This window comes from Micromys minutus, assembly GCF_963924665.1.
Source record: "Micromys minutus genome assembly, chromosome: 8".
In the NCBI taxonomy this organism is placed as follows: Eukaryota; Metazoa; Chordata; class Mammalia; order Rodentia; family Muridae; genus Micromys; species Micromys minutus.
Window position 1 is genome coordinate 46,742,880 of NC_137977.1, and position 14,047 is coordinate 46,756,926.

General features: G+C 50.1%; 1 protein-coding gene across 1 annotated transcript in view; it reads right to left on the bottom strand.

The window, feature by feature from the left end:
• PPARGC1B (PPARG coactivator 1 beta) overlaps positions 1-14,047 on the bottom strand; it is a 101,507-nt gene that overhangs the window by 8,291 nt on the left and 79,169 nt on the right. Inside the window, exons 3-9 of the mRNA XM_080920184.1 lie at positions 11,556-11,768; positions 8,040-8,156; positions 6,260-7,355; positions 5,490-5,526; positions 4,884-4,945; positions 3,057-3,852; positions 529-604 (exon numbers count right to left, since the gene is read on the bottom strand). Of these exons, the coding sequence (XP_080776310.1) occupies positions 529-604; positions 3,057-3,852; positions 4,884-4,945; positions 5,490-5,526; positions 6,260-7,355; positions 8,040-8,156; positions 11,556-11,768 (2,397 nt within the window). The remainder of the gene's footprint in view (positions 1-528; positions 605-3,056; positions 3,853-4,883; positions 4,946-5,489; positions 5,527-6,259; positions 7,356-8,039; positions 8,157-11,555; positions 11,769-14,047) is intronic.

Consider the following 14,047-nt stretch of genomic DNA (forward strand, 5'->3'; position numbering starts at 1 on the left):
CCATGAACGCTGAAGGCTTCCAAGGACACCTTTGTGAGCAACCTCGGGGTCTCACAGCAGGCTCTGGGAGGATCCTAGAGGTGGGTAGAGAGGATTGAACGGGTTTGTTGAGAGACCCCTTATGAAGCACAAGGCCCAAATCTCCTGTGTACAGACAAATAAACTGAGGCTCAGCGAAGATGATTTCTTGACCAAGATCATACAGAAGACCATGTGAACTGACCAGCCAAGCCTGCCTCTGCTCAAGTCCCATCATCATCTGTCTTGATTCTTTCAGAGTCCCTGAGGCTAAGTCCTAAGTGGCTACCTACTGCAGACCATGGATGGTCAAATGCTAGGCTTCCTGTGGCACTACCTTTAATGGCTTTGGTTATTTATGTTACTGTGAAATAAGATGTACATGTGTCCTTCAGGTAGCCTATGGCTCATTATTCCCCAGGCAGGGGGTGAATGCTGGTGGCTTAGCATTTCCCAATGCTCCTGGCTTGTCCCCATTTTTTCTAGGTCCAGGGACCCCACATCACTTACGATGGCCTTTTCCCGCCGCTTCCTGGCATGCCGGGCGCTTGGGGTTCCATCGGAACAGGGCCCTCTGCTCTCCCGTCTGTAAGTGAACAAGTGAGGCACAGTGCTCAATCTCACTCTTGTAGAAACCCCCTGACTGTGTGGGACCGAACACTGGTCTAGTGTCCTCTGCTGGCTCCCAGGCTGAGATTCCTGGGAAGCACCTCCGTATTAATTTCTGGCTTGACCTTCCAGGCTTCGCCCTTTTCCACTGTGAGGGGTAGAAAGCCCTTCCACTTCTTTGTATTATTGATTAGATGAAAAAAAATATCCAGGAGGTTTTATACATTCCCATTTTCCAAAAGAGAAGTCTGAAGCTTGGGTTCCAGCTGAGACTTGATAAAAACCAGAAATGGGAGAAGCTGGAGGTGGAGTCGGGTCTACTCTAAAACCATGCTTGGTCATACTCTGGCTTGGCGCGGCCAAGCCCATTATAAAATTCATCATCTACTCTTGTCCTCAAGGGGTGGCAGCCCTACCCAGAGCCTGACTTTCCGCATATGAGTCTTTAAAAATATAGCTTAGAAGAACATGGATGTTGAGGTCCACGGACTGAACTTAAACCCCGTTTCTTCTACCTCCGGTTTACAGAGCAAGTTCCAGGACAGCCAGGGCTACACAGAGAAACCCTGTCTTGAAAATAACAAAAAATGAAACAAACAAACAAACAAAAAAAAAAAAAAAAAAAGGAAGCATGTATCCTCCACCTGCATCTGTGAAGCCCGAGCACCATAAGAGAAGGCGACGTGACCCGTGATTTGCTAACTTTCATGTGCTATTATTGTTCAGTCGAGGGCTATCATTCACGGAGACCAGAGCTGGTGGGCCTTCCCTTCCAGCTCGGACAGGAATTCTTGAAACTGGGTTGGCATTGCTCAGCTGGTCTCAGCAAGCTGTCTGCCGATGGCCAACAGGAAGAAAGGAGGTCCAGAGAAGGCTGGGGGATGGTTTTCCAGGCTTGTCACATACACAGCTCTGTGGGCAGGTGAGCAGGGACTGGCATAACCAAGTCACTCTGTCCAACAAACAGAAATGGCCAGGTCTACACCGGGCCTACATCTGAGAAGAGAAAACGGGGAATCTATAGTCTCAGGGAAGGTCTGGTCTCAACTTTTAGGGCCCTGGAATACAGACCCTGTTCAAATCCATGGGCTAGGTAAGAAAGGACGTACCCAGAAACTCTAGTGCTGGCAGTGGGGGGATAGGCTCAACATTGGGGAAATTTCAATGATATTAAGATGTCTTAGTGGCAAACTTCTGGGAAGTTATAAAAGGACCAGCAAGCAAGCCTTGAGAGTTCTGTCAGTGAAACCTCAGGGAAAGTCATTTATAGCAACTGATAACTTGCACATTAATTTGTGGGACATTCATGAACCCCTTAAAATTTATGTACATGTATCATTTGATGAGCAGAGGGGCCTTTGCTTTCTTGGGGTCCTTGGAAAGCTAAGAACAGCTGGTAGAGATACGTGTACATAATAAAGCTGAATTTGCCTAAGAAAAATTATCTCTAAGATCTGAATTCTGATCTCAGAATGCTTTGAGAACTTGTTAGAAATGCAAATTATCCACACCCACTGACTCAGATGCTCAGCAAATCCCTGACCCCCCCCCCCCCCAGCAGCTTTACAAGAGGCCCAGATAACTCCACGGCTCTGCACAAGGCTAAAGAGTTCCATCTAGTGGCCACTCAGGGAACCTCACGCTCAGAGCAGACACCCTCACCCAACTCTGCCCCCCACCTTGTAAATCTTTTTGGAGGACAAAGCTGGTCTCATTACCTGCTGTGATGAGAGAAAGCAGAAATTGCTTTCCCCCAAATCTGCCTCCAGGCTCCTGCCTTGAATTCCTGCCCTGTTCTCCCTCAGGGATAGAGTGTGACCTGAGAGTTTTGTAAGATGAAATTCTTTCCTGTGCATGCTGGCTTTTTGTCATGGTATTTTATCACAGCACTAGAAAACCCTTTCCAGGTCTAGTACTCAAAGATGGGATGCTCAAACTAGCTCACGGTGCACCACAGCCCCACTGGGCTGTTACAGAGTCTGTTCACAGCGGCAGATAAGGCAGGACCAAGCCCAGGAGTAAAGCTCACCATTGCTTTTAATCAGGGTGTTTGCCAGGGTATCTATCAGAACCACACCAATGACCTTTCTTTTACACATTAAGATCATGTTGCTTTTCAATTATGTGGGTCGGCTGTTTGCATGAAAAATCTACTGACAAAAACAAAGCAGAAAACAAAGGTCAAGTTCATTAGGCTATAAAGTCTCAGGGTGTCAGAATGTGGAGTTTCTTTCTTTCCAACAGTCCCTGCTGGGCTTCACTTGCTTCAGGTAGCCTAGCTAGTAGGGAGACCATCTTATGCCTTCTCACTAAGGCTGGAACTGCTAGCAGAGATGCAACCTGGGTCTCAAAGCAAGTTTCTAGGGCTCCTCCCCTCTGGTACCTAAAGGATGCTCAAATATCCCTCTCCCCAGGGCCACCGAGAATACCTGAAATTCTTCCGGGTAGCTGGTGACCAGGAACTACAGGATGAGGAGCCAGAACTGGAGCGGCTGCGGGAACAGAGCTGCCGACTGGCCTTACTGGGTGGGCTCTGGTAGGGGCAGTGGTCAGAGCAGGGAGGGCTGACCCCTGAGTTGCCTTCATCATCCTCTTCCCCTCCCTCCTCTTCCTCCTCCTCTAGCGGGAAGCTGCTCTCGCCACTGCTGCTGCTGTCCTCAAATACGGTGTCATACTCCGGGCTTTTACACGAAGCCAGGTCTTCATCTTCCAGAGCAGTCTCCAGCAGCCCAAAGTGCTTTGTGAGGCTGGCACGAATCTCATGGTCTCTTAGCTGCATGCTGTCCTTGGGGGTAGGGTCACAGTTCTGGTCTGCCTCCCTCCTAGGGGCCTTTGTTTCCATTGGCAGAGTGGCACCCTGCTGGGCCAAGTCTTCAAGGTGAACCCCAATTGGCTCCCAGGACCGCAGCACCTTCCTCTGCAGGGCAGCCTCTGGCCTGATCACCTGGCAGTAGTCATGGTCTCCAAAGGAGCAGGAGAAGGGGCGCTTCTGGCCAGCCTGGGAGACTGGCTGAGCTGTGGCATGTTGCAGATGAGACAGGAGCTCGCTTCGCTCCGGGTGCCTCTTGGGTAGCTTGTGGGAAGCCCCTGGGGTGGCTGTGAGCTGAAGAGCCTCAGGGGAGGGGAGGCTGGCAGCTGTGTCTTGGCCTTGGCTGTGCTTGGTGTCCTGCTTGAACGGGTCCTCCTCCATAGGCTTGTATGGAGGTGTGGTGGGTGGAGTGAGTCCTAGCCAGGCAAGAGGAAAACCAGGTGAGGGAAAGGCAGGCCTTCTTGGAGGACATTAAGAGTTCTGTTTGCAAGGACACAGAAGTGGCTGTGTGCCACAATATGCCTATAGGTGAATGGCAGGCATCACTAACTGGCCACCACACTACTGCCTAAGCCTTTCTGTAGCCCAGGGACCCTCCTGTTCTTAGGAGTTGGGCATGAGATGAGAGCCAATGGGTATCCTTTTGGAACTTGGTAATGGCAGCTAATGTATCCAGGTCAGAGATATCTGTTCCTGCTCTACTGACAATCATTTAAAGAGTCCTGCCTCAAGGGTATCCCTGAATAGAGGAGGCAGTGCCATTGGTAAAACCAACCATTCGGTGTCTCTGATGCTACTCAATCTGCCTTTGTCTTCTGGTTTACCCAGCACACCACAGGAACTTGCTAAAAATACCCACTCCTTTCTTTCTACGCTTTCCCAAGCCTACAGGACAGGTGTCAGGCACCTCTATGTTGTGGTCCTCTGGGGACCATTATTCTTTCTCCTTACTTCTCCCTTTTAGCAAGACTGGCAGACTAGTAACTCAGATGTACCCTGTACTTCCACTCTTTGTGCTTTATTCCTACCAATTCTTCAACTAAACACACCCTTCTTCTTTGTCTTCCCAACGCCCGTTGGTCCTTCAACACCCACCCCCAACGGCCCATCCCCGTCTTGGGCACTCCACTGTTTAACCAGGTCACACTTGACCTTCTACCTCAATGAGCAGAAATGAGCACATGACTAACCATTCTCCTGAAGGTTTAGCCTCACCAGACTATGGTCTCCTCCAGAGCCGTATCTTCGTTTTCTGGCCTCGATACCCCCTCAGCTACTGATACCAGCAGGCGAAGGGCTGGCCCCAGGCCTTGACCCTCCTCCTGGCATGCTCCCCGTACATCTCAGTGCTAGAGTAGTTCATGAGGCAGGGGTCAGTTCATGAGGAGATGCATTTCTGTCCAGGCCACGTAAGCTCCCCACAGGCAACCCACCAGCACAAGCTCACCTGCTGTGCCACAAAGCTCCACTGTCAAGGACTCCTCAAAGCTCTTCTTGCCAAGAGGGTCTCTGGTAGAGGCAGGGAGGACAGAAAGGGAAGAGACTGGTCAGTAGGAGGCTTCTACAGGCCCACAAAAGGTGCTGTGACAGTCTGCCATGGAAAGGGGCCTAGAGAGAGTGTGCTGAGGGGCCCCATCCTGACTATTGAAGAAACTCAAGTTTTTGGGAGGCACAGGCAGTTTGATGCAGATTCCTTGCTTTATAGATAGATGGAGCAACTGAGGCCCAGAGAGGGAAGGAACTTGCTCCTAGTCCCACAGCATCATAGGCTTTCAGTCCCCATCCCAAAGAACACTCTTCAGAGCCCTGGAGGTGCCAGTTTATGAAATGGCTTGAGTCTCCTTCTTTCTCCACAGCTCACAGAGGCTCCCTTTTAAAACTCAATCCCTTTGAAAGGCGTCTGGATCTCGAGGGCTCAAGGCAACAAGGAAGGCAGGTCCCGAGGATGGGGCCAGGCTCAGGGGCTGACAACCTCCCACCCAACTGCACAAACCTGAGGCCAAATCTCATGGAATAATAGACCGACAATTTCTATTAAAAAAAAAAAATCTACCTTTGTGACAAGGCCAGCATGAGGCACCTGGGGGAGTCTGAAAAGATAAAAAAGAAAATGAGATTCCCCATACACACCATCATAAACACTATCTCCTTTGGGGAGCCCTTACATTTCCCAGGACATCAAGGACAGATGCCCTTTAAGGTGACATATGGCCTCGGCCATCTAAGGGAAGGATCGGGCGCAGTTCAAATAGGCCTTGCATTGCTGGGTCTCGGCCAGTCGGTCTCCTTACTTTGCAGAGAGAGCAGATGGGAAAGGCACCCCCTGCTGGCCAAACAGTACAGCACAGTAGCCATGCATTGAGGCCAAGGCTCCAAGCCCAAGCTGTGATTCTAGATGATTCTGGTGACAGGTCCTTCACTACATAGCTCTGAGCCTTGGGCCTCAGTCTCTGTTGGTTATTTTATTTGAAACAGGTCTACATACATAGCCCAGGCTGCCTTCAAATTCTATCCTCCCCAGTCTCTGCCTCCTAAGTACCGTTTACCACCTAGCTTTATTGTTTTTACGACCCCTTTCCCTTATCCAAGCATGGGTAAGGCCTCTTGTTCCTTGTTTGTTAGGCTTTGATATACACAATGAAAATCTTGAAGATGACCAGATGTTTTCCTGAAGGTCTGCCAAAATGCCCATTGTACAGAAAGGACAGTGGACAACAGATCCAACTTCATCCCACACACAGACTGACTGCTTGAAGGAAGTGCTCCCAGATCCCAGTGGGGATTCTATGCCCACCCCACCCTCTCTGGTGGACCACAGACTACCTCTGGAAGGGGGCTGTGGGCAGCTTGGATCTTCATCCGTGTCCCCGCACCCACTCTCACAGGGGCTTTCCAGCGCGGGGATCTGGGATCCCTGGGGAAGCTGCCGGCCTTGACTACTGTCTGTGAGGCTGCCCAGGTCCTCCTCCAGGTTGTGGGTCTCTGTAGCCAGGCACATTGAAGGGAGAGCACCTAGGGGCTCGTCAGTGAATGTCAGCCAGGGGCCCAGCTCTGGATTCAGTCTCCTGGAGCGCCGCACAGGGCACACTGAACTGTCCATCTTCCGCCCTAGTTTGGTCCACGGCAGGCCACGACCTGGTCTCTTCCTGCCCCACTCCTCTTCCTCCTCCTCTTTTTCTTCTTCCTCTTCTTCTTCCTCTTCCTCCTCCTCATCTTCCTCCTGCTTTTGCCTTGTAGGCTTGTTGACATCCCGTTTCACCTCCAGCCTCAGAGGACGCAGGCTGGGTCTAGGTCCGGTGCTTTTGGGGGAAGCGGTGATTCTCACCTCTTCGGCAACGGCAGAGTGGGTAGGGGAGGCCTGACTGTCTTTGGAAGGCCTGGACCTGGACTGCGGTGTGAGGGAAGCATAGACAGGGATGGCCAGGCGGTAGGGCTTGCTAACATCACAGAGAATATCTTGGGCCAGAAGTTCCCTTAGGATGGAGAACTCAGTCCAGAAGGCTTTGGGGGGATGCCGGGATCGGGGTGGGACCTGCCTGGAGGGGCTGCTGCAGGACTGGGGGATTGGTTCTGGGGCCCGTTGGGGCAGCTTCCTCTGAGGCAGGCAGTAGGTATGCATGTAGCGAATGAGCTGTACCATGGCCCTCACATCCTCCTGGGGAGCCTGGGCACTGTTGGGGCTGGCTGTGTCCTGTGCTAGGGAGTCTTGGGGAGAGGCTGGAGTTGGCCAGGGGCTTGGGCAGTCCTCCCCCAGCTCCTCATCCTCCTTGGAGAGGAACTGAGGACCTGGGTGGGGAGTTGGGGAGCAGGCTTTCACTCTGGGGCAGGGCAGCACCGAAGTGAGGTGCTTATGCAGTTCTGTACAAGGCCGGCTCTGAGACCGGAGCATGGGGGTCTTCTTGTCCTGGGTACCATCCACCTGGAGAAGGAAACATGCCAGAGTGAGCAGGGAGAGGCACATACTTCTCCCTCTGCCTGCTCTGGTAGCCAGAAGATCCAGCATCTTTCTCTAGGTTTGTGGGAATGGCCTGTTCCTTCACTGCATCCCTAGACCCCAGCAGGGTTGGCACCTGACAAACTGATTTGGTGAGAAAGGAAGAGTTAGCCAGACTTCTACAGGGCTTCCATATTGTAGACCCTTCTAGATATCTACCAAAGCTTTCTCTGACCTACCAAAAAATAGGGCCAGGACAGATATGAGTGTCACCTTTTGTGTGCAAGGTTCTAAAGTAGCCAGAGGGTCCTCAGAAATTCTGAAACCCTAGTAAGATCTGGACTGTAGCCTCCACAGCCAGATGTTTCCATCTGTTCCCCCAATAAGATCATAAGCCCCAAGGGAGGCCACACCTTCCTACTCTGCTCTAATATATGTCAAGATCTGTGTCAATATCTCACAGCTCAAAACACTCAAGTGTGAGAAAACACAGAGTTCTTTTTAGAGTCTCAAACTATGCTGGTTTCAAGGAGCAGTGCCTAGGACTCTGGCTCAGCTAGCGCTGTTGAGGACACAGAGAGAGACTGATGTAGACTGAATCTGCCACTCTTGACCACAGCTGACAGCCACCTGGGGGCTCAGGTCACTTCTGGGCATTTGTAGAAATACCTTGACACAAGGCCGCTGACTTCTGGAACTGAGACTGGTCTGGGACCAGGTGGCCCCGTCCTTCAGAGCGTCAGAGCTTGCTGTTGGGGAGGATGTGGCCAGGAGGAGCTTCTGCAGCTGGGAAGAGGCAGAGGGGAAAAGACTAGGGCCAGGCACACTCAGAGACACAAGGGCACCACATGCCGGCTGACCAAGCCCTGGCCAGAAAACAGATCGCTGCCTACCAAACTCCCAAATACTATCACCTCATTGTTAGCACAGTCAGTGACCCAAGGGAACAGGTCTGGGTGATGCTTGCTCAGCCTCCTGTTAGAACAGAGTCAGTCAACTCCCCATGCCTGTAATAGATGCATGTGTATACATACATGGATGTACCCTACGATACTCGATGTGGGATCCAGCTGACTTGCCATTTGTCCATGACATTTAAGAATGTATTTCTTTAATTAAGTGCAGAGTACTCACAAATGTTAACTCACACATGGGTGTGTGTGTGCGTGAAATTCTAGAAGGTAGACAATTAAAAGTCTCCTGGCCAGGCAGTGGTGGTACATGCCTTTAATCCCAGCACTCAAGAGACAGGAAGATCTCTGTGAGTTCAAGGCCAGCCTGGTATGCAGAGCGGGACAGCCAGGGCTGTGACACAGAAACCCCGTCTAGAAAAAAACCAAAACCAAAACAAACAAATACAAACACCAAGTTTCCTTCCTTCTCAAGGTCCTTTCTCCTTCCCAGATGCAGCTGCCACTATTTTCTTGTGAGCCTTCACGTGGTGGGCTTTAATCATAAGAATATATAATCATACAAGAATACATACGAGGTACATGCTATACCTCCAATCCACTCAGCTGTTTGCATACAAGAATGCTAACCTTTAGTTTGTCTTTTCTTCAGCTATTTCTTTGTGTGTGTGTGGGAGGTTAGAGGGCTTGGGTCGTATGTAGCCCAGGCTATCCTCAAAGTATGTAATCAGGGATGATTTGAATGCCTGACCTTCCTGTCTCTCCCTCTCAAGGGCCGGAGAGTTCAGGCATGTGCCTCCACGCCCAGTTTTATAGGCTTCATAATGTTCCAGACAAGCAAGTATTTTACCCATTGAGCTACCCGCAGCCCTCAGATAACTTTAAAGATTGTCAGAGCTCCCCAGCTTCAGATCCCTGCTGGCAGGTGCGCAGTTCATCTACCCTGAGAGCAGAGAGACTGAAGAAAAATATCTTCAGGCTCCACCTAAGCCAAGGTGAGAACAAGGTGAGAGGTGCCCTGGGATTGTTCTATGGCACGGAGTGTTTCCTGGGGAACGTGCCTTCCCAACACCTCATCAGAGAGCACCAAAGGCTCAGCTAGAAAAAAGGCCACACCCGACACTCTGAGTAACTGATTACCCCTGACACCTTATTTAGACCACATACACACACACACACACACACACACACACACACACACGCACACACACACACACCACCTTGTGACTTTGGATCCTGGACTAGAGGGAAGAGATCTGGTTCAAGCCTCCCTCAGCCCTATTGCAGGCCACACCCTGAACAACCTATTTCCTTCTCTGCACTGACACAGGATGGGGGCACACACACACACACACACACACACACACACACACACACTCACTCACACACACAAAATAACAACAACAACCCCCCCCCCAAAATCACTGGATCTGAGACTTAAGCAAACAAAACAAAAAACAAAACCACCTCTGAGAGTTCAACATGCACTGATGACCTCAGAATTTGTACAGACTTGTGGAGGTCCACAGGTCTTCCAAAACCAGCCCTCCGGGATCCAAGGCAAGGCCTACAGTCTGCATGCTTTCTCTGGGCCCCTCTAGAACTATCAATACGCTGGGAAGACTTGCCATTGAGTCCTATTGCCCATAAACCAACACAGTGTTGGGGTGGGGGTGGAGAACACTCAGTGCAGGCAGAACCAAAGGCTCGGGACTAAGACAGTGTTTGACCAGCAGGGGCTGCTCTTTCCCTTGACAAGGTCTCCTGCCGCAGCCTGGTGCAGAAAGAGCACTGAGAATTCTTACTACAGATGGCCTTGTCAGGGCTGAGTCAGCCAGAGCGTCCTAAGTGGGCATGTATGCTAGGCAATATTCTAAATGCTCCCTGGGTATTACCTACTGTAATCCTCTCAACAGCCTTTGGTCGCAGGCTCTATTACTCCCACGAATCAGAAAGCTGAGTCATAGAGAAACTAAGAGAAGGTATATGTGCTAAAGACCCATAAGCTCTCACAAAGAAGAGCTGGGGTTCAAATCTAAGAGGCCTCTTCCAGTCTGGAAGAATTCAGGACCCCACAGGAGGGAGCCACATTATGAGACTGAACATAGACACTTGGTAAATGTTCCCTCAATGCTCCAGGACCTCAAAGGCAGCAGAAGAGAAGCCATTGGGTCCTAGTACACAAATCAGTACACACGGAGTCTAACTTGGTTGCTGTACCAACTTATGAGACTCATGCCCTAGGCCTTTGTTTCCCCCAGAGCAGAACACAATGCTCACCGAGGGCCTTTCCAGGATCTAAGAGCCCTCCCAACTCTGACCAGCTTCGAAACCTCCAGAAGCTCCAAAGCTCCAAAGAAAGGAATGAACCTTTGGCAGTAGCACCAAGTTGACCCCATGTACCTGGGCTTTGGTATCCTCAGCTAGAGCCCAGAGCACATGTCTTTGGAAACTTGAGAGGTCCGGACTCCTATAAGGGCAGTCAGAGCTGATATCTTTTTCTCTCGCTTCTTCACAGACTCTACACACACTCATACATGTAACGTGTACATGTTAGTGTGAATTCTGGTCTAATTTTTGAAGTATAACCTAGAAGGAGCTACTAAGTTATGCATCCATAGATCTAGAAATTCCATTTCTAGAATGTGGATCTATTTATTTACTTGGGGCAACCAATGGCTGTGTGTAACAATGAGGCAGGTGACAATGGATGTCCATCAGAAGGGGAGTGGGTAAATGATGAGACATCCTTACCCGGAAGTCCTACACAGCCAATAAGGAGACAGAATTCCACACACTGACCTGAAGAGTTTCCAGGACACACACAGCTCAGTGAGGAAGCTAGGTGCCGAAATAGGCTATAATGCAGGCTCTGTTGTTTTCGTAGTTAAAAAAAAAAGGTGAAGAAGAAAGTCATGTATCAGATCAGTAACCATGGTTACCTCTGGGGAAGAAGAAGGCAATTGTGAAAGGGTTTGGAAGGTTTTGCTTTTAACTGCCCATGTTTCCGATTCTAGCTTGGGCTTTTTATCCTACGTGTGTTATCTTTGTGAAAATGTTTGTGTGTGGTTTTAAGGTTCAAGAGAGAAATAGAATGAAGTCTAATGCCATGGTCCAGGCCAGAAGGATAAGGTCCAGGGTGGCCTTGCACCCCAGGCTCTCTGCAGAAACTATGTCCTGATGCTCAGGGCCCTGACTGAGCATGAACTGACAGCTCAGCCCTCGCTGGTCTATAGTCTACAATCTGACATTAGCCCCAGGCCACAGCCCTCACCAGTGAAAGCTCATCCGCTTCAGACACTGGGGACAGAAGTCTCTCCAGGGCGGGGCTGGGGGGCTCAGATAAGGGAGCAGGTGAAGCTGCGGTGCAGGTTGGTGTGTCGCCTTCATCCAGTCCTGGAAAGGCAGCCAGCCCCACATCATCTTCGGGGATGTCATCCAGGGTCTTGGTAAGTGCAGCCAAGAGAGCTTCATTCTCACTGTCAATCTGGGGGAAAGGAGAGGGTTAGTCACTGTGGGGGACCTAGCTACCTACCCCCATGAATCACAACTACCAGCCCCTTAGCCCAAGAAATCTCTTCCATATTTCTGCCATATCCAGTAAACAGGTTATCAACTCCAAGAACCAAAGAATTTGATAAGCAGGCCATGGGAAGGGCCTTGCCTGAAGTCTCAGTCCTTGGCTGTGACCTGGGCAGAAGGTAGCCTATTTAAAGACACTTGCCTCTTCAAAGACTCAAGCTACTCTCCATCATCAGTGGCAGGGTCCCAACCCCTTGAACCTTGAGGCCCACACAGGGTAGAGACTGGATATCCCAGGGCTCAATGGGGCAGTCATAAATAGAACAATAAAAAACATCTTGGTCTTCCCATTGGATCCTAAGATTTGTTCTCTTTGCTGCCTTGGCGAGAGGTAGTGGGTGCTATAGTTAGGAACTTGGGCTCTGGAGCTGTTGACTCACAAAGACCACACTTACCAACTGTGGGTTCTTAAGGGCAAGTTAGTCCTCTCTTGCCAGATGGGATAACAGATAGGACCCACACCAAGGAGTTCTTGTTGAGCAACGGCAGACAAGGTGCTTAGAGAATAGTGCCAGACACAACGCAACTGCTTATTACTTGCTATGCTGTACTTACTATGCTACAACCATTTCAGAGACAATGATGAAGACCAGTCCCCACCCCACTTCCCTTCTTCTCTTCCCATCACAGGCTGTACTGCATCTGGCTTCATGTTGGATACTAGCCATTCAGCATACCAAGACCACCATATTCCCTGCCCTCCTGGAGCTTGACCCTTTGTGAAGAGTAGAGCTAGACAAGAGAACAAGAGTGCATCTCTGAGCTTGAGAGAGATTTGGGGGAGACAGAGGATCATGGAATAGAAAAACGAACAAGATTGCAGGCTGTCTAGAGTGGCCAGTGGCTGATTTCTTAAAAGTTATATAGTTAGTTAGTTAGTTAGTTAGTTAGATAGTTAGATAGATAGATAGATAGATTGATAGATAGATAGAATTTATTTATTTCATATATGAGTACACTGTAGCTATCTTTAGACACACCAGAAGAGGGCATCAGATCTCATGACAGATGGTTGTGAGCCACCAAGTGGTTGCTGGGAATTGAACTCAGGACCTTGGGAAGAGCAGTCAGTGCTCTTAACTGCTGAGCCAGCACTCCAGCCCCAGCGGCTGATTTTTAAATGTCAGTAGCCAAGCAAAGGACTAAGAAAACAAGGCTCCAGCCAAAGGGACACCCAGGGTGAAAACCTTGGTCTTGAGGGGACTGGGAAGAGGTCAATAGTACCCCGGAGCTCACACACTGCCACTGTGAGGGGAACATGGTTCTAATCTCCATTTTGTAGAGAAAACTGATCACCCAGAAAGAATCAGGCAGAGCCAGGGCTTGGACCACATGCCTATGTGCAAAAAAAACAAGGCTCTGCTTCTCCACTATCTGAAACCCCTGAGGCACCTAGCCCCTCAGGCCCCCAAGCTGTAGGTTGGGAGCATAGAACAAACTGCTTCTAGATGAGGCCAAGCACCCCGGTCAATCACCCTGAGTCCCTGGGTCTCTGTTGGCAGAAGCTCAAGCTATCACATGGTCCCTTCCGAGGCACGCTTTCCCATCCCAGGTCCAGCTGTTCTTCCTTTCTTCAGGAAGTTCATCTGAAATACACATCTCGTGCTGGCCCTCTGGCTGCACTAAATCTGTTCCAGGCTGCAACCTTATAGTCAGAGCAGCAGCTGAGTAACTCAATTGGGGACTCGGGGAGAGGAGAATAAACGTGTTTGTAATTTTTAGAACAGAGCTAAGAATAAAAAAAAAAAAAAGTCAGAAGAAGTTGTTAGTGGGTCTGAGCCAGGGCTTTGTGGACTGTGGATCTAGAAAGCACTGAGGACAGCTGTCCCACCTGCAAGACTCCCCGGTTCCCAGGCAAGACTTGCTGTGCTCCATTTCTAGAACAACTTCCTGGATTTGATGGGTTTTAAGATCCTGGGACTGGGGACCCAGTGATATTTGAGGGATGGCCACACAAAGCTCTGCTACTACCAGAGTAGCCTTGGACAAGGTGGTTCCTTCCACCGAACCTGCTACACACGGGGAGAACACAGCAACAGGACCGCCCCTCGTTCCAAGCCTGGGTGTGGGAAGCAAACAAAGATGAACAAAGATGAGGGGCAAAAGGGAGACTGGCCAACTTCAGTTTCTCGGGTTCTAGAGAAGTCACTGAGAATGATGTCATCCGTGCTGGGCGGAATGAGA